Source organism: Pezoporus flaviventris, unplaced genomic scaffold (assembly GCF_033815535.1).
Source record: "Pezoporus flaviventris isolate CSIRO_AGI_PZ_B2104156 unplaced genomic scaffold, CSIRO_AGI_Pfla_v1 ptg000097l, whole genome shotgun sequence".
NCBI classification, from domain to species: domain Eukaryota; kingdom Metazoa; phylum Chordata; class Aves; order Psittaciformes; family Psittacidae; genus Pezoporus; species Pezoporus flaviventris.
In genome coordinates, this window is record NW_026892645.1 from 5,289,538 (window position 1) to 5,310,236 (window position 20,699).

General features: G+C 44.5%; 1 protein-coding gene across 1 annotated transcript in view; it reads right to left on the bottom strand.

The window, feature by feature from the left end:
• The window catches only part of ABL1 (ABL proto-oncogene 1, non-receptor tyrosine kinase), a 78,926-nt gene extending 63,578 nt beyond the window's left edge, over window positions 1-15,348 (bottom strand). Inside the window, exon 1 of the mRNA XM_061476668.1 lies at window positions 14,094-15,348. Coding sequence (XP_061332652.1) covers window positions 14,094-14,229 — 136 coding nt within the window. The 5' untranslated portion in view covers window positions 14,230-15,348. The remainder of the gene's footprint in view (window positions 1-14,093) is intronic.
• Between the last annotated feature and the right edge of the window lie 5,351 nt (window positions 15,349-20,699).

Genomic DNA, 20,699 nt, shown 5'->3' on the forward strand with positions numbered 1-20,699 from the left:
TGCCAGGGGTCTCAAACCGGCACCTTTCCAAGTGCTGCATTCATGTAAATAAGCTGGGGTTTTAAGGACTTTGAGCATGATGTTATTTCATTTGGTTTTGCTCCTTGTTCATCTATTCCAATCTGCTGCACCTTCCCTCCGAGAGGTTATTAAACGTTCTGCTAATGGCCGCCAGCACTCGTTTAATTCTTCTTAATGAATGTGTGAGTTGAGTAGCGGAAGCTATTATGTAGGGCTTAATAAAGGGCGGGAAGGAATCTCCTAAAATTTACTGCCACAGGCTGCTGCTTGAAGATAAAATAAATGGTAATTGCTTGGAACAGGAAAGAGGAGGATGATAAAATGTCCCTAGACATGAGGCAGAAAAAATACCAAGTGCTATGAACCCAAATCTCAAAGCCCCAAGGATGGCAACAGCGAGATGGAGTCTCCTCCTGGCTTTAGCTGTTTGTCATCTTTGAGACATGGATGCTGATTGAGGACCTCAATCTCAGCTGGAATGATCATTGTACAACACTAGGAAGACAACCTTACATACCAAAAAAAAAAACCCAAATGGCATTAATTCAGACAGCATCTTACAAAAATCTTATTTGCAGTGAAAGGACAACATGATAAAGATGGAAGGACAATGTTTCTGGGCTGTTGAGCCCAGCAATACAATCTTTCCTAAAGTACAGGGTTTATGGTATGAAGGAGACATATAACATTTCCCTACAATTACGTTGCTCTTTCCCATCCCTGTTTTGATCAGGGCTGATGGAAGAAGGGAGATTGCCAGAGGTGAACCTGGTTTCTTCAGCTGCTGCTACTACTATTTGTTAAAATACATAAAAATCAACAGGCCGGATGAGAAAAAGTGTCTGAAATAGAAGTCATAAGTGTCTGCCCCACACTGAAGTGCTGCAATCACATCACCAGCCTCCCAGCAAGCTCCAGGTCAGATCTCAAGAGCTGGAAGAACTAAGTGAAAATCAAAGACCCACCCCATGTAATTGCAATCTAAGAGGAAAATAAATACAGGTTTTCAAAAGAAAGCTTTTGATTATTTGATTATTTTGAGCACACAACACCTTTCTGTCTACATAATCCCTCACTCAGACAGTATGATCCAGTCATAGAGATGGGTTTGGGCAAAACTTTGATCAGTGGCACCAGGAAAGCTGACGAGCAAGTTTCCCAAGAACAGGTCTGATTTTTGTTCCCACTAAACAGTTGGAGGTAATATTTTGCACATTAGAGACTGCCAAAGTCTTCCCTAAATCAAACTGTTCACAAATTACATGAACTTGTACATTTAATTACAGAAGCAGCAATCTGAGATTACAACACACTTGTGATTAGAGCAATAGCTGAAGAGTTACAGGCTGTGGTGGGAGAGCAGAGCAGGGATATCTGCACGTCAGCTTAGTGCTACTGGCATCTCACATGCATTTCATGTCCAAAAAGGACACCACCAGTCTCTAAGCACCATCTTCCCAAAATGCAGCAGGAAGGAACAACTACGCAGAACTATAGAAAGAAGATGTCAAAATAGCAAATTGAGTGGGCAAGGCTCCATTTCCCTTCTCATAAAGGGGCAGAGAGGAAAAAAGTAGTATTTTCAATAGCAAACTAATATATCCAAGAGCTTAAAAGTTGACTCAAGAAGAAAAACAAGATTAAGTTCGCTCTTTTTTGCTGCTTAGGGCAGACAAAGCCCCTCTCAGAGCACCACCATTTTTTACGCCAGCTTTGACCATCTTAAAACCAGGGTAGAAGAAAAAAGAGGATAAAATCCAATTTTTCTTTGTTAAATCCTTGGCAGGTCACCTGCAAGCACAGGCCAGCAGCTTTTCAAGCAGGCAGTAAGAAATGATGGTTTTCTTTTGTAAACAAGGATTTCAGTTCCTCCAGCTCAACAGCAGGATTTTCACAGTCCAATGGAATCCAAAGCGATCAGCCAACCTGCAAGAGCATCCAATTTGAGGACAGACGGTTGTTTCCCTAAGAGGAAAAGGGACAATTTGGTACGGATAAAACCAATTATAAAACAAACAATAGATCAGCTTCAGCAAATGGTAGATAAAAGGTGAGCAGCGACAAGATGAGTGGGAAATGTCAGAGGGTACACTACATACCTGCAAAGGCCAGGTGGCTATTGGATAGGCATCTACTAGGGATCCTTATACAGTTAAGAGTTTAAATCTTCTCCTACCCTAATGAAAAATCAAAGCAGAATGAATGTGCACAGCACTCTGTATCGGAGCTATTACTTATACAAAAGGCAGCGCTTTAATTTAAGCCAACAAACACAAATTATCCCATCCCTGAGTACCTTCAAGCACTTCCACCTCTACTTAACCCTCTTCCACTCCTACGGAGAAGTCTTATTACCTATTTATAGGGGCTTATAGAGCAAGAAGCTGCAGCTTTATGATGTTAAAGAACATGAAGACAAATGATGTTTTTCCACTTCTGAACAAGCCAAGCAGGTACTTGTTAACTACCCAAGATGCACACTGCTGTTCCCTGCTGCAAGGGGGAATGCAGCATTTCACTTGCCTCGGCACTGGCACATCCCTGGAATCACTACCTCCATAAACCTCAATTACCCAGCCTGAAAACAGACATCCAGCTTATCCAAGGACAATCCCTGCACTGAGAGGAAACAATTGAAACAAATTCAATTATACTTTCAAACTGATGTCAGGTATAGAGGAAAGCTGCTTTTATTTCCCCTGGTTTTATCTGGTTTGGTAGCAAGTTTTCCTTGCTACCGTCTGCAAGAGCCAGATGTGGGAGGAAGAGCAGAGGTGGCACAAGGGAAAGCAGGAATGAAGGTCCTTATGGTGGTTTATCTGTGGTACACTACGTTTCCAAATAGCAGGAGCTCTGTCATCCCGGCTGGCTCATAACCGCCCCCGCAGCAGGAAGTGGCGGAAGAGCCCCGGAGAAGCCGTGCACATTTCCCTCCTCCTCCCCCATCCCTCTTATCTGCTTTTGCTTGTGAGTCTCATAAAACACCCCCAGGCCAAGCCCTGCAAGGCCAGCTCTTCAAGCCAAACCTTCCATAAGAACTTCAGCCACGATCCAAGTTCCCTCCCCGCTTAGGTTGAGGTGTTCGCCTCTGAAATCAAGACTCAGGACAGGTTGTTCTCAAGAGGAGCTGGAGGGGCTGTGTGGTGTGAGAAGATGAACACAGGCAGCTCCTGGCACCAGTGTCCCCAGATCTGGTGGGGTTTCATTCAGGCAGGACCTGCGTTCACAGAGCTTCATTAGACCCACAGCAATACAGCATGAGGGTGTAGGTGCGCTGACAGAACTTCTTAGCAAAAGCTCACCCACAGGCTTCCTTTGCCCCCCTCGCCCCCTTTTTTTGATAGCACTTTGCTTAAAGAATTACTCCGAGATGCTTTCTTGTAAGCACTTTTTGGATGGGGAGAGAGGAGCAAGGGAAAGCATCCAACCTCCTCTCTTCCACTTTGTTTGAAGAAAGCCGTTTGTTCAGCTTTGTGCTCAGCATCCCTGTGATCCTTTTACACTGAACTGCATATTTGTATCCATTTTAGATAAATCAGAGTTTCACTACATGTCAGGAAACACCCTACAATTACCTTTTCAATGCATCTCCCCTTAAGTTAAGACCTTATTCTCCAAAGGAGGCTGCAGGGCTCTCACTGACTCATCCTTTATGTACGCTGCTCAACTGGGTACCTCCATGGGGGCAAAGTACATACAGAAGCAAGGATAAAGAGCCCTCAAATCCAAGTGGGATTGTGTATGGGTGTAGTAAAGAGGTCTCTGAGGTAGAAGAAAGCACCTCTACTTGCATGGGGTTAGCATAACTTTTAAAAATTTTAGAAGTGGTACATTTTTAAAATTCAGCTGCCAGCAATTCCAATTTGAGACTCACAAAAAAGTGCCACATTAATAATTGAAACGTAAAATGCCTGTCTGATTGGCTCCAGTCCTCCGTCCGCCTCCCCAAAGGGCTTGATTCGCCTTAGGGGAGCATTCCACAAGCAGCTCATCAACCTTCTGAAATACAACTTCAGCAGATGAAAGCCTCGTAACCACAGAAGAGCTGCTGTCCTTCTAATTCTGGGATTTAAAAACAGTGACATCTAAGGAGCTATGCAAACTAATTTAAAGGTAGAGCAGCCAAAATACCACAGCCCAACCAAGCACTTCAGGTACCACACAGTATCAGTGATTACAGAAGCAGGTTACCAGTAATCTCCCCCATCTCAGCCACAACATCCACCCTTTATCAACCAGCAGACAGCGTTCCACCGCTGCACCATGACTCACGGAGACCAGGGTGATGAGGCACCCGCAACACCGGGTGATTCAAGACTTTTTGGTGGCCATGAAACGTGTTCTCATTCCAGGGGCTCCAGATCATCAGGTTCTGAAGGCCATCTGAAGCCCACCACTTCCTAATTTGGAGACCTTGCAGAGGACAGAGATGTCTGAGTTGGAAAGCATCTCCTCTGTTGGCGTCTGCATCTTTCACTTTGGTGGTTTTAGTGCCTCTGTAGCTAGGCAGGATTAAATGATGTGAATGTGGCCAACACACTACAACATTCACTTTTCTGGGGGAAAAGTAACCCAAGCTATCAAATTAGAACAAAAACCACCTTGATGGATTTGTGCTACTTATTCCAATGAGTGGGATGCAAATATTTCATGTTAACATTTCATGGTTCCCTGAATCCTTAACTGATAACAAACGCAGCACTATTTTATTTAATGTTCTTCAAATCCTGTGTTTTTAACTACAATTACCAAGCCACGCTACCACTCGGTGAAGTTCACAATTGCTCTCAGGAGAGCTCTGCTTATCAACATTGTGGCAGCTCTTCAATGAACTGTCATGCAGTACCTTTGCTTTGCAGAGGCAAAACCTGCAGTAATCAAGATGGTTTTATTAGCATTTAAAGCTAGTAGTTGCCTCTGAACATCCATCTTTTATTATTCTAATTCATCGTTTTGCTTGGCTCAAAACATTACGCATTTATTTAAGAGGTGTTACTAGCTCTTTGCATTTTGCTAACCAGTAACAGCCTTTAGCATTTCAAAATGAGAATCACAGAATGGTTTAGGTTGGAAGGGACCTTAGAGATCAGCTACTTCTAACCCCCTGTCACCGGCAGGGACGCTTTCCACTAGAGCAGGTTATTTCAAGCCCTGTCCAGCCTGGCTTTGAACACTGACAAGGATGGGGCAGCCACAGCTTCTCTGAGCAACCTGTGCCAAGGCGTCACCACCCGCACAGGGAAGAACTTCTTTCCCTTATATCTAGCCTAAATCTTCCAGTTTAAAGCCATTCAGAATATGTCTCCAAGCTGTACTTGGTGATCAACACACAACACACATCTGGTGGTGAACCTGTCATCACACAGCCTCACTGTGTACCCACTCTCTAACAAGAGCAAGGTAAAACGCACCAGTAATTCTTTCAGTGAGGTCTAATTACACTGAAGTTTCCCCAACAGATCTTCTTCTCCTCATGACATGGAATGTGAAAGGTTGAGCAACACTTTCACTGTCTTATGTGATCACCTCATCACAATAATTACTACTTAACACCTGAAACGTGATAGCACCTTAACATCCAAATCTCTGCGTGGGAGGCTCTATTTAGACATAACAGACAATCCGCAGAACCCAAATGAATTGCAGCTTCTACATGAACATCAACAGTATCAAGTGATGGGAATAGCTTCGTCTTCCCTCCAGTTAATTTCCTGTAAAGAACATCCATTTTGTATTAAATAGCTGCACACTGGGGGGGGGGGGGGGGGGTAAGAATGTATACAGCAAGCACACTTAGTGCAATCCATCAATAGTGTTAAAAGAAGTAAAGGTTTGATTGCAGAGAATTTTAAATGCATCTTCTTATCCATCAAGGTAAATATATTAAAGACGAAATAACAGCTTGGCATTAATTCAAAATCTTTCATTTGAGCCTTCCCAAGTTATTTGCAAACCTAAGGTGTAGCCAGACAACAATAGCTCTAATGGCTGTTCCAGTAATTCTGGCTAAACTAGAATGTACCTTTTAAATGAACATTATGTGTTGTCAGATTTACAGAATATATGAAGAGAACTTAGAGCTAATAAAAATAAAAACCCATTCAAGCATACATATTTATAGCTTACACTGTTTTGCTAGATGCAGTAAATCTTCTTCATTATTATAGAATTCTCCCACCCAAAAGAGATTTGAGTAAAATAGAGGCTTACTAGATTACAGCTTTGCTTTTGTAAGCATTGTTATGAGTTCCTAACAGTTTAACTCCACAATTAGCTCTGCAATAGCGATTCTGACATTCAGACAACACCAACTGTAGAAATAGCTGTAACAGGCTGAATCTGGTTTCAGTTATTCCCCGAGCACCCTCACCAGGAGAAGCTCACATGTTTAGAAATGCCAGTCACAATGCTATGAGAGGATTTACAGAATCCATTTCTGTACTGAGAGGACCACAGAATTTAATAAAAAAAAGAAATTAAAAATATGTATATAATTCTAAAGAGTCAGTGTGGCATAACAAAAGAGACAGGGGAATGAGATTAAATGTAGAAGACAGCAGTGAGGGAAAAGGAATACAGCACTGAAAACTATTTCTGGTTGGTTGGGGTTTTTCTTAAATGAAGAACAGGCTGAAATGGAGCTTGAGGTGGCAAGGGAGCAAGATTTTCCCATTACAGCAAAAGCAAACATCACCTACCAACCTCTTTCTCCATCAGCAAGCAAGCTCAAGAAGATTATAGGCTCTAAAAGTAACTAAAGGGACTTGACAGCCGCTATTCCTGAAATTCACGGTTGACACTTCTGACCCTCGTTCCTGCCATTAGTTTTTGCTCATTTCCAAGACGCTTCTTACTGCAGGGGGTTTGATTTAACCAAAGCACATTTTGAACAAGATTCAAAGAAGACACCTGGTGGCCAATGCATCAAATGACAGTTCGGTTTTCTCCAGGTTTATTATAAAGGCATACCAAAAACCCTAGTATAAAACCAGTGGAGTTTACTGCAGAACAGCCCTGTTGACAGCCCACTGTGGTCATGCCACAAGAAACTGAGACCTCGAGAACAGCCCGAGTTACAACAGATCAGACAACACCTCAAAAGCAGCCTTGGAAATTGTGCAACTTGAAAACAAATGAAACAGCAAATATTTCCTGAAAGCCCAAGCAATTTCCTATTTAAAGTTTCCATGTCCTTATTCCACTGCCATTCACACATTCCACCTCTGGGAAAACAACACTGTTTGTTCTGGGAACACACGCCCCAATAAAAAGGCCATGAAAAAGCTATCAGTGACACCAGATGTGGATTGGAGCTGATCAGCTTGTTGGGGTCACTGCAAAAACCTGATAGGGCTGATGCATGTGTGTTATTAGATTCTGGATGGTTAGAGTAAGTGAAACTTCCACCTATACGGCATCAGTGTGAAGACAAACACAGGAAACATGCCCAGATCAAACTGTACTTCCAATGATGATGGACACTGGATATGGAACACACAGCAAAGGGGGGAATCCTGTACTTCAGTGAGCTTTGCCATCCCAAACCCCAAGAATTTAACAGGCAGCACAATACATAATTCAATAGGGTCTTCATCACACATTAACCCCAGCTTCTGGCAGACTGGACACAACACAGGCTCTAGAAAGGCATAGAAGTATTGAGAAGGTATGGTAGGAACTGAAGTCTAGAAGATGAACGCACCCGAATGCTGCGGAGAAGCGGCACTAATGGATAAGAAGCTTCTCAAGGCAGGTAACGTCTAGCAGTATGGATTCTTTAATACACACAATGAAACCAAAGTCTTAGTGATTAATAATCCATTGTGAAATTCTATTCATTAGGTAAAAACAGTGCACAGAAATGACACAACATAAATCAAGCAGCCTCCTCGCTCATGAAAGAATGATGATCTTGCTTGCGCCCATGTAAATTAGCAGCAATCACTCTGCGGAAAGGCAAGCTCATGCTTTTCACAACCTAACCAGTAACAGCAAGAAAGAAATGATGGGAAAGAACACAAAAGCCCTCAAACTAATTTCAACACCAACTTCAGAAAGTACTTTAAGCAAAAACTAAAGCAAGCTGGTATTCAGGACACGCTTGCTCCATCCGCATGCTTGCGGAGAGCACGAGGGATGACACTCGGGATTCCCAACTCTCAAGAGCATCAACTCCCCACTTTCAAGCTTCAGATTTCAACTCTTCATTTTAAAATACCAAACGTTTGTTGGTAAATGTTGAAGTGTGCTGAATGAGATGAGCACCTACAAGCAGTGATTTCTATTCTAATACCCTGCAGCTTTCCTAGCCTCCCTTTCCTGATCTTCTCACACAGCATTCCTCTTAAAATCTCTAAGTAAGAACGCAGAACCAGCACAATCCATTAATGGAAGTCTGGAATACAAGCAAGCACTACCTAGTTGTCATGACAGAGATAAACTGCTTAAACATGGCAAGTTTTCAAAGATTAGTCAGTGCACAAAACAGAACTGCTTTTGCCCAGGAAAAGGATTAGCCTTTCCCCATCATTGTCATCTTCCACCTCAGCTTGCAGAAGAGCAGTTTATCAAGTCTTAGGTCTCTTTCCTAACATCCCAGCCATAGATCAAGTTTTGTGGAGGATCTTAGCAAAATCTACTGGTATTTGAAAATTGAAGTAGGAAAAAATATAGCAAGAGCTTTACAATGAAAAGGGATATAGTCAGAGGCAGTAAACAAGTCTGCATTCAATGAGCAGCATTAACCAGACTAGTACTGAAGCACATGGCAGTTGGATACATAAGCAACTGATCTCAAAAGCTGGGGATAAATCTCTCCTAATAGAGATGGAAATTAAAGTTTGGGAGCTGACAAATCTCCAACCTACCTACAGGGAAAGTTTGTCAGTTCAGAATGCAGTCCTGAGATACCGAAGGCAGGCTCTACATAACAGACCTCTATCAGGCCAGTGCGAATCATACAGTTTCAGATGAATGGCCTAAAGTGGAATTGGGTGTAGTAAAGCAGTTTCTTTCAAGTCTCAGGTTTTGGAGCTGGTGAAGCAAAGATAGGGTATAAAAACACCCTGAGGAACAATGGAAAGAGATAAATGCAGGGTCTATAACTACCCGGGTTTAAAGAAACAGAATTCTAGTATGGAAGGAATCTCACTGAAATCACTTCTATGTATGAACAATTGACTACCTAATAAATGTATATTGCATATAAAGAAGATCTATTGAGCTCATCTGATGGGTAAAGGATAATGAGTACAAAATCATATAGTACTGCTAGATCACAACGTGCCCTGGACAGCCCAGCTGAAAAAAAGTATATCCAAAGCCATAGTTATTAGTAAGACTTTACAACAAAAGAAATAAGATAAAATATGGTATGAAACAATTGGCATTTCATAAAAATAACAGACGCCAATGTAATTATAACGGCATATACTGTAGTATGTACCTGTATATGCTGGTCAATCACTAAGTCCTGATGAAGAAACCAATTATAAAGTAATTTACTCACTTTCACAATCCAGACAGTTGAAACATGAAATTTAACAGCAAAAATAAGATAGATTATGAAACTTGAAGACTCTTAAAAATAAATTTTCCAATAATACAGGAAAATATACTTTTAATTGGTATTTTTGTCTATTAGTGAATGTCATGGGGCATTTCTGCAACTAGCAGCTGTGGCAGGCTCATGCTATAGATCTGATTTGGCCAATTACAGCCTAATTAAAACTTTCAGCACCCTTGTAAGGAAAGAGTTCAGACCCAATATGAAAGAGACTGTAGTAGGCTGACTTCAGCTATAAAGGTATAAGGTACATACTCAGCATTAAAGGAATACGAAAAATGGATCCAGTTCCTGAAGTCTGTCTCTACGGCAAGGTAAACAGTTTGTTTATGCTTCCCTATCACTTATCTGCTGGAAGAGAAGCTATCACAAAGACCACATTTTATCACTACAAGAAACTGAGAAAAGAAAATTCCTGTGCAAGTACTTTATTAAGTATATTCTAAAGGTACTTAAAATAAAGCTCAACAACTGCTTCTTCCTGGTAGTGTAAAGGTGTAACACTTTCAAAAACAAAGTTCCTTCTTTATAGTTAGCCATAGCTGTAATTACTTTACAGAATGACTCAAACACCACAAAACTACAAAAATGTTGTAAGACCAGGTTGCTATCCATCAGTGATCCATTCTATATAACAAGCAGCAGCATATAAGAACATCTCATAATGAAAACCTCTTTAGAAGGTTTCTTCTTCCTCCCACATAATTTCTCTGAATGCCACAGCAAAACTAGCACCAATGACAGCAAATACATACATCTGTAGCATCATTTTAAAGACCTATATATATATCAACATATTTACCATAAATTTGCATTATTAAATCAAAAACCCTACACTTAAGTTCCCACCAATGTGCCCATGAAAAGATGGCCCCATTCCTGATCACTGTCACGATTTACACAGCAAGGAATACATGTATAAAACTCTTGGCTTGACAAGTGAAGACACTGCTCAGGATTTCACCTCTCCGAACACAGCTGTGCTGCTGACCATAGCAGCAACAGGACAGCAAACAGAATTCAAAGCTGTGGACCAAATCCATCACCATCACCTCACTGAAGAGATATCCCAGCATCTTCTCTTCACCTCAGCATCTCAGGTCTAATGATTCAAATTCATTTTGTAAGCCTTCAAGTGCTGCTTTTACTTGGAGGTACTGTTCTACCAAGATGCTTCAGGGAATCTGCTTACCATTCAGCACAGCAACGCCTACCCAAGAGTTAGAGAAGGCATAATGTTTGCCGATCACTCCAGTCAAACGCTGCAAACTCCAGGATCTGAGTTGAGCCCTGTGGGAATACACCTTTCTTTTCAGAAATATGAGTTTTGCTGAGGTTCATGCTCTAGAAAGGCACAAGATACCTGAGCACACAAACTTTGAAATGTGTTGACAAAGTCTTTCCCACTAACTGTCTACTGACCACAGCTTTTCTCTCAGTTGGATGGACCCAAAAAGCAGCGACTACAGACTCATTTCGCAGCTGAGAAAAGCACAGGGGTAGACACAAACATTTCCTTTGTACTTGCTCTCAATTTCAAGCTTACAAGCAGTCTAAGAGATGAAGTAATCTGTGTCAAGATGAAATCTGTAAAAATCCCATCAGGGCCTGCTCTGCAGCCCAGGGAAACCACACCAGCATGAACTCCAGCTTGTAAAACACCCTTGGTGGAAAAAGCAGCAACACAAAGACAGAAGAACCAAACTTGCCCATAGATTATTTTTTCCCCCCTTACTGCACTCCTCAGTTGTCAACTCATGACACAATTTAGAGCCTTTCTGCATTATTCTCACAGCACATTTGATCACCAGCAGAGCCGACTTCTGGCCAGTTGCCTCCTCGCTTTTCAGAAGCTCTCGATGCATTGCTTTGAGTGCCACAAAGAGTGCGACGACCAAGAAACAGAATTACTTGCCTGAAAGTTATTCTGCCTTATACTGTTAGTATCTGCTAACACGAACCCTTTCAGCTAAGACTCAGTACCACTGGAGCAATGAAGGTCTTCAATGCTCTAAAATCACTGCTTAGGGTCTGCTGAGTGAGCCTCAGTAGAACTTAGCAGGTAGTGATGCCACTGAAACAGGGTCCTGAAATGGCTTTACCAAAACACAACCATAACAGGAGAGCCACGCTACTACCAGCTCTGCTTTTTCTTTGTTTAATCATGAGTTTTAATATATAAGAACTTCAAAGAAGTTATTTCAAGAATTGGACTATCCCGAGGGGATTACTTTAAGAAGTCCACCCTGGAATTTCTCCTTAAGCATTTCTTAATTATGAAAAGTAAGAAACATTATTTTCCTGGGACAAACTAGTTTGCACAGTGTGACAGAGAAGCCAGATACAGTGTTTGGCATTTAGAAGAAACTGTGTAATGAAAATATACTGCACAACAAACATGCAAGAATTCAAGCCCTGAAAAAACACCCAGCTATTTTTACAAACTACAGCCCATGGCACCAGACCTGAATAGGCAGAATAGTATTTAATGTTTTCAGTCCTACCAATTATAAAGTATGTCAGATTGTATACTTCAAAGAAATTATCAAGAAAACTAGAGAGAAACACAGAACTTTCTAAAATTAACTTGGTTCCCCCTTTTATTTTTCCACATCATTTTAAGATCGCATTTTTCAGGGTATGAGCAACCCAAACTCAGAAAAGAGCTGAACAAACGACAGCGGTACAGATTCTGTCTGTACTTCGAAGAACCATCCCATACACTCAAAGGAAGAAACTCTTCCTCATGTGGATAAGCGAGACTGATCTTTTACAGTTCTTTTAACAGATGTCCTAGCCTTGATGTCCCCTTTCAACATTATTCTTTTCTAAATCACACACTGAGCTCTCTTGTGGACATATGGTGTATGGACATGATAGACGCCATTTTTCTTTGCAACAGTGCTCGGATCTTCTGACCTCAGGTCATGCTGGCAAGAAGTTACCATCTGCCTACTGCTGTTGGATGATCAAAAAGGAGCATTTCTGGCTCTTCTGCTACATCAAAACACCAAAAGGTAGTTTAATATTGTATTGCTTGCAGCCAGTGCTCTCGCTGCATCTTATCTGACCTCGAAACTCTGTCCAAAGTAGGGAAAGAAGCAACCAAACTGCGGGTGGAGGAGCGGGTGTATTCCAGGACTGACAGCATGGTTTGGGAAAATGCAGCGGTGGGTTCATCATCAGAGGGCCGAGTTAGCTGCATTCATTACAAGTTAGTTATGTTCTTTAACCTTCCCTTAATCACCTTCAGTTTCCTCAGTGCACAAACATTGTATGGGAAATTCAAAGAAAGAACCCTGCTGGAACTCAAACCAGTATGTCAGTGCAGGAGTACATACACAGGATTTGCCTTTGCTGAACCCTGCAGGGGATTTCTTGGGCCCTTCTAGAAACACAGAATAAGAGCCAGTTTGAAAGCAAAGCCCAGCTAAAACGAAACTAAATCAAAACTTTGCCATTAACTACACTGTGCTCTCAGACACAGCAGATATTTCCGTTTCTAGCTGAGATTACAGATGCAGTTTTGTCCACAGATAAACTTCCTCGACAGGACAAAAACTATGGAAAAAGGTTTGGCAAAACCCCGTTCCCCAGCTGGAGAGAGCAGCCAGGAGCACGTCTTCTCAAGGAATATTAGAATTTAAAAAGCATTGTGCAAAAGCAAGGATTGCTTCAAGAAGTTTCAGCAAAACAATGCATTTCTGTGCCACACTTTGGTAGAGATGCCTTCAGTTTATAATTTCTTTGGTTACTTTTTAAAGACAAATAAAGCAACGTTTGAAGCCATCACTAAACCTGTCTCTGAGTCCTACTGAGCTTTTCATCTGGCTTCTTACCTGAGATTCTCAGTCCCCTGTTAACTTGCAGAAGACCAGCAAGTGACAGGGGTTGCTGCACTCTTAACTTGGCCACCTTTATCCTCTAGCACTGAAATCCATCACTGCACGAAATGAAGGTTTAAATCACTCTGAGAAACCACTAACCAGAAGTGCTGTAACCACATGAAGCAAATCAACAGGAAACTTCTATTCCAACCAGTTTCAAGCAGCAATAGCCACAAACCTTGCAAAAGTCTTTTCCCCAAGTTGCAGAGTCCCTTTTGTAAAGATAATTAAAAGCCACTTGTCCCTGATCACAGCATTCCCATCGACTGTGGTTGGTCTATACGTCCAGAACAGGCAACTAAAAGGATGAAACACCTTCCCAGACTGTAAACCAGCACACAGCTAAGGCAGAAATGAGAAGCTTATACAAAGTTAAAAAGTTACTTCCTTGTATGTCACATTTAGCTTTGCAATAATCTCGCCCCAGGTTTCAAGCAATCTGCCCCAAGTGTTTTCTTACTAAACAATCACAAAAGATTTGCATTAAGGGAGAGAAAACAGAAGACTTCCATAAAGTACAGCATCCCTGTATCCGCACCATGCCCTTCAGTAGATCTGTATCACATCTAGCTCGGCAAATCAAAGTTAAACCAAAAGAAATACCCACAGAAACCTCTTACCATGTTCGACGAAGACGTTACAGTGTGGGCCCCCATGCCTTGATGACTCCTTCTTCCCTGCTCCCTTGATAAAGTGCAGGGCAGGCAGACTCGGCCTCCTTTGGTCCCCAAGAACTTTTCCAGGCTGCTGCCCCATAAAGTAACTATGGGCAGCCTTTCCCAGGACGAGAAGTGTTCGAAGAAGTCTGTGATCCCTGATCTTGCAGGCTGGGAAGGAGCTTTGGAGACAAACGTATTTCAGGTGGGTGCGCTGGGTGCACACACTGGGTGATAAAGTCACTTGAGGTGAAGAATTAAGACAAGCGCAGGTTTCTCCAATGCTTCTGAAGACAGCAGCAAGGCTCCTTAGGTGGCTTTATGCAAAGAAAACAAGTAAAAGTTCCAACTGCTTAACAACGAACAAGCGCTACCAAAGGTTCAGGTCGCCATGTGTAGTGCGTCTTCCACCAGGTAAAGGAGAATTAATAGTTCATCTCACAAGCAAGAAACCACACGTAGGCTCACCCAGGGCAGGAAACAGCCATTCCCACTGCAATCAGTGTCAAGGTTTCTTTTTTTTTTTCCTCCTTTTCTTTTGCATAGCATTGAGTTAGCAAAGGCCAAAGAGCCACGTATTTGGCTTCAAGTATCGCCGAAGTCTAGCAGGATCAAGCACACCGGCACCATGTCCACCAGCGAGGCGAAGCTTCGGGCCTGGCTCCTCAGGGCGAGGGGCTCCTCACCACGCCTCGCCTCCTTCCATCGCAGGTCTCGGCCGCCCTCACCGCCGCTACCTCCTCTCCCGCACCCCGCCGGAGGCCAAGCGGGCCCGGGGGGTCATGGCGGCGTCGAAGCAGTGCTGGGGCCCGGCGCAGGTGGCCTGCTGCCCGCCTCAGAGCGAGCCCGGAGCCGCGGAGCGAGGCCGGAGACGCGCTCCAGGAGGCCGGTTCCTGCACAGCAGCCAGAAGAGGTCAAGCGGGGGTGAGCGGGCCGGCTGCATCCCCGCGGGGGACGCCGGCGGAGGGCGAGGCCCGGGCGGGCAGCGGGAGCGGGGCCGAACCCGGCCCGGCCACGGCGGGACGTGCTGAGGGGGCCCGGGCTGGGGGCGGCGGGGCCGGGCGGCTCAAGGGGAGCCCTCCAGGCCTGGCAGGAGGAGAGGGGCGAAGGGCCGGGGGTGCCCCGGGGGTGCCGCCAGGGAGGGCAGCGACACTGGCGGGGGGCGGCTGCGGGCGGCGAGGGAGATCCCGGAACCCCCGGCGCGGCGCAGCCCCGTCCCCGGCCGGCGGGGCGGGCGGTCACATCCCCTTCCGGCCCCTCCTCCTCCACCGCCCCCGCCTCCCGCCCGGCCGCTGCCCGCTGCAGGCCTCGGTTGGGTGCCGCGCCCGCCGCCATGGCGGGCCCGGTGGGGAAGGGGCGCGGTGTGGGGCAGCGAAGGGGGGGACCCTGAAGGGATGGGGGAGCCTGTGAGGGACCGAGCAGGGGTTGGGGGTGAGCCGTGAGCGGGGACGTGAGGAGAATGGAGAGGCGAGAGGGGGCTGGGGGACATGAAGCCATGAGGGAAGTGGGGGTGCCATGAAGGGTTCTGAGGAGAAAACGGGGTGGGTGGAAAAGGCATGAAAGGGAAGATGAGAAAAACCGAAGGGGAACCATGAGGGAAGTGGGATGAAGGGGAGGATGGTGGTGGAAATGACAAGTGGAACAAGGGTTGCTCATGTAACATCGCTAGCAAGTGCTAGCTCAGGAGCCAGAAATGCCGTGTCAACTCCCTGACCCCTTTGTATGGGCGACCTAAGTTGTTTTCTTACGGATATGAAAACAAGAGCTCGGTGGCCCTCAAGATAGGCACAGAATCCCTCCTGCACAGAGGCTGGGGAGGCCCCTGGCTTTCTTGCTGAGACAGACAGGGAAGAAGAGGTGCTCCCGGTGTCACTGTGCACACAACCGTCAGCTTCACAGCTGGGATCTGTCACCCTGCTTGCACAAAGGACTTCGCTTCCTTACTGATGCTTTCAGAGCACATTGATCCCAAGTCCAGCCATAGAGGCCAATGAATATGGCAGTTGTTAATCTGCTTTTAGGTGCCGTTTAGTACAGAGGTGAGGTAAAAACCCCGAATTCTTCAGCCTGTGCTGTGCTGCCCTTGTGTGCAACACAAGCACTCCCTGAGCTAAAGACGCTGTGACGCTGGAGATACTCAGCTTCTCGTATGTACTCCGGTTCACCCTGGGAATAGAAGAGGGTTGAGGCAGCAGCTTGAGGTCAGGGTGGTTTGGTCAAAGGTCTGTGGTTGCTCCCGCTCCACAACAGGAGAACACACAGATGCAGTTTCATGTCCTAGCCGCCTGCTCGGGGTAACCATCTGGCCACGGAGCGGCTTGTTTGTACTGACTCCTCCCTTGTGACAAATCCAAACAGACTCCGTGTCTCCTGCGCCATATTCAAGGTCCCCAGCAGACGTGTCTTCTTCATCTTCCAACAACAGCATCTGAAATATAGAGCTTCATGTGGCCCTATGGGATTCTCCACCTCTGATATGCCAGCCTGCGCCTACCTCACTCATTTTTAGCCTTGAGACTGATCCCAACCCATTCCCACTGCATTTCTCTATCAGTGACTCAAATTGCATTGAGGCTCTTTGTGTTACACGGGGGAGGGAGAAATTCTGGTGCGTTATACTGAGATAAATCCAGGGTCACAGCTCTTAAACTCAGAATTTCTGAGTTAAATCAGAAGATTTAAATCATTAATGGAGATCAGCTCTCACTGCTGTGATCTAACACCCGCTCAGCTCCCGTGGATTGAAGGAAACTGAAGGAACAAAGCTGTCTGTCAACACAGGCCAAGCAGCCTCAGAGAAATCTGTTCCTAAAAACAATCCCAGAGCAGAGTGAACTCCAGAAGGTCTGTGTGCTCTGGAGACCTTGACCAAAATACACTACAAGTCATTGCAAATAAGTAGGACTTGTGTTCTGGACAACACAGGCTGCATATAGGCTTCTCGCTGCCTCACTGAGATCTCTGCAGATGAATGTGCTAACTAATAGACCAGGTGCTTGCCAGTTCTGTGAACATGACTGTCTCGTGTTAACAAAGCTGAAGCTGCCTGATGGATTTAGAAATTGTTAAAGACAAAGACAGAAGCTTGGGTGACTGCAGAATAAATGAAAAAGCCTACAGACTGTTTCTGTCACTCGAGCCCTACCTGTGGCCTGTGTACATCCCACGGACTTCATACCAAATCTCAGTTCCTTTTGAAGCACTCCCACTTCCATTAAGTGTGAGTTGTTACACCCAGCAGCTCCAGGGAGGTTTCCTCCCCTTCCTCCAGAACAGTATCTTTAAGCTTCAACCATATAATAAACCTTAGCATATTAATTAACAGTCCTCAGGAACCCAAGACAACCATTTCAAGATTGATAATCTCAGTGGGGTTTTGGTATCTTCTAAAGTCTGCTCAGAGCTTTGTATTTATACCATTCACTTCAACTGAACAGCAAAACTGCATGCGGATGATACAGAAGTAACATAATGAGCAGCAGTAATTGGATTAATAACCCATTAGCACAAATTTAAAGTCCCAATGGTTATTACTGGGAGTAGAGGGAGGAGTTGCCGTTCTTCATATTAGTAAATGAATCAAACACTGGCACCAAGAAACTGGAAAATTATTCCTTTAGATGAGTGATTTTGTGTTCTCCTTTCTGCAGGCAGCACTCACCAGCGAGGGAACTATTTATTAGCTCCACTTTTCAAACACATCTGTGCCCTGTATTAACCCCGGAGTAAGCAGCACAGGCAGGAACCACAGCCTGTTTACAAACAGGCTTCACACCGTCACACACTGGTGACCAAAGAAATCAGATTGCTCTAAGCTGCTTTAATGCCTGGCATTTAGATTCTCATATAAAAACTAAAGACGACTTAGGCTTTTCCCACCCTGCTTCTGACTGTGGTTTTGTTCTCAAACCGGAGAAGCCATGGTTTCTTCCTTTTCACCCTTCCTGCTTAGAAGATGCCTAGCAAAATCCCACAGACTACTTCAAGGATTAAAGAGGGCACTGCTTTTGCTGGAGTCCTCCTTTACATCTTGAGCACTTCCCATTTCAAACTTTTTATACAGCCTGCCTACCATTTTGTGTGGACCTGCCTATGGAAAAAGGGGCCCCAGCTCCCCCCACCTGAAATACACGTGCTGCCACTGTTTGCCAAAGCCTCCCCCAGATCCCATCTGGCAACCCATTAATACCTGCTGGGCATTAAGGAAGAGCCATTTGCCATACTGTGGGTCATGACTGAACATGAAACCTCTCCGTATGGAAACCAGAAGCCCCAGCAGCACATCCAGTTGCTTTAAAGATGGATGAGCACTGTTGGCCCTTGACATTTGTCAAGAGAAAGAAAAGTGGTGACGCAGCCAAATCAACAGTAAATGGCAGCTGCCCTGGTGCATTTCTCAGACACCTTTGAAACTGCTCAGGAAGTTTCTCCCTCCCCACGCAGTTTTGTCACTGTCATCACCTGTTACCTGCTGGTTTGCAAAGCTGTGCTTGATGGGGCTGCAGGAACTGCCAGCAATGACCTCATGGAAGGCTTGTTACAGAACTGAGGTCTGGGCTTGATACAACACTGGCTGAATTTGCAAAGAACAGCAATTACCCCCTCATGGACAAGGAGCGAAATACTGGTACCTTTGGTTCTCTGCCCACATCAGGAAAGATCCATAACCAAACCTTACCAGCTTAGTTTTAAAAATGAAAGTATTCAGGAGCATAGGAACTGCATGAGTCACACACTCCCCCCCCCCCATTTAACACATCCCTAAGGCCAAAATATCAGGAATGCTGCAGCAAGCAGGAGGAATTGGAAAGCTCAGAGTTGAAGCATCTGAAGTCCAGATCTTGAGCAGGTTTGCAGGTTGTATATTCATTTATTGATAATAAATAACCAAAGAAGGTTCACAATGTGGAGAGAGGGCGAGCATAAGAAGCCTGGAGATGGACCACAGTTTTAAAGACTGCCCTGGAGAGAGAAAAAAAAAAAAAAAAAACAAATAGAGGAAAAAGGAAAATGAATATCTGTAAGAACTCAGCTGTGCAGCCCACACAGCCTGCTGCAGACACCAGCACCCATTTATCAAGATCTGTATTATGAGAACCTGGTGCTGTTTCACCTTGCAGGTCTGACAGCTCACGCTAAATACATGAGCATGATCCAACTCTAAATTAACCCCCAAAGCACACTTCCTCAGCACATCACCAACAGTGCTTCACACCTCATAACTACCACCCTCCCCAGCCCTTTCTGACCTGTTAGGTGCCTGCAAAGAGGTTGCTTGAGGACAAAGAAGCATTTTGCGTTCCTGTGCCAGCTCATCAGAACCATTTCCAGGTATCACATCTCTCCAGGTGGTAGTGAAGTATAGTCTCTTCAGCCCTTTGCTCTTTAACTGACACACAGTTGTTTAAATTTAAGCGGCAAAGATGCAAAGAGATCTCCTGGATTAACTACAGAGCTCTCCATCAGCCTTCAAAAATGCTTTAAAAAAGTGAACGTCAAATACTTTATCTCATTGCATATATATCCCCAATCTGCTTATTAGCTAGAAGCCTCACAGCAGAAATCCCTGAATCTCCCCATATGGTAGTAAGATAAACAGCTGCTAAACTACAGCAACTGGATAGGGAAAAAAAGAGGTACTTTTCTAATTAAGATATGCAGATGCTGCGAAACCTTTCAGCCTTTTTGCACTGTTCCTGTCCACACAGGTATGGGTAATGCTGCCACTAGCTTCATGCATAGACCTGGAAGTGTCACCATCAAGCTTTAGTTTTCAGATGTCCCAAGTTATCCTGAGGATGCAATAGTTGCAACACTTATTCAGGAAACGTCACAAAACCTCAAAATTAACAACTCCCAAGTCTTGTGTTGAGCATTCCAGGAATATCCCCAAGAATTTATTTTACAGAGGCAGCACGGACAGAAGTTCGAGCTGTGCAGCAGCAGAACGGATTAGCCATGTCCTTGCTTGTCCTTAGCCACTGAGCTCCATAATGCTCGAATGTTTAGGTAGCAGTAGGGGTGGCAGACATCCAGCCTTTGCTATTCGGCAGGGCAATGAGGCAGAGCTGCCGGGGAAAGGGGATGCTACAAACACGATCCGAAGCTGCCACCTAGTGCTTGCTGTGGACCAGAAGCAGAGCAGCCTCAATTAGGCGACATGCACCGAAGGGTATTTCTAGTTCCCAGCAAAAGATTGAGCAAAGAATTTTTCCTTTTGCCTGGGGCAAGCATGAGAATTTGCAATGTTAGAATTAGATTCAGGGACAAATAGGGCTGACATTTTGCTTTTTCATCCTTTTAAAGAATTACACACTGTGGTTCAAGCAGCTCTAATACAATGCAAATACAATAGATATACACAATATGTATAACAAAGACAGACCTAATATAGCACCAGAGATCTGAGAGGATGCACCAAGGAAAGCATCACATCCATTCTGTACAGAGAAGGCAAGTGGCTGCCTGCATTTGGCTCAGCATGCACACCTCTAACCACTGGCCTGAGATCTTCACCAGCATCATACTGGGCTGGCTCCCTGTGACCCCCCAGACAAAGATGCTGCAAGA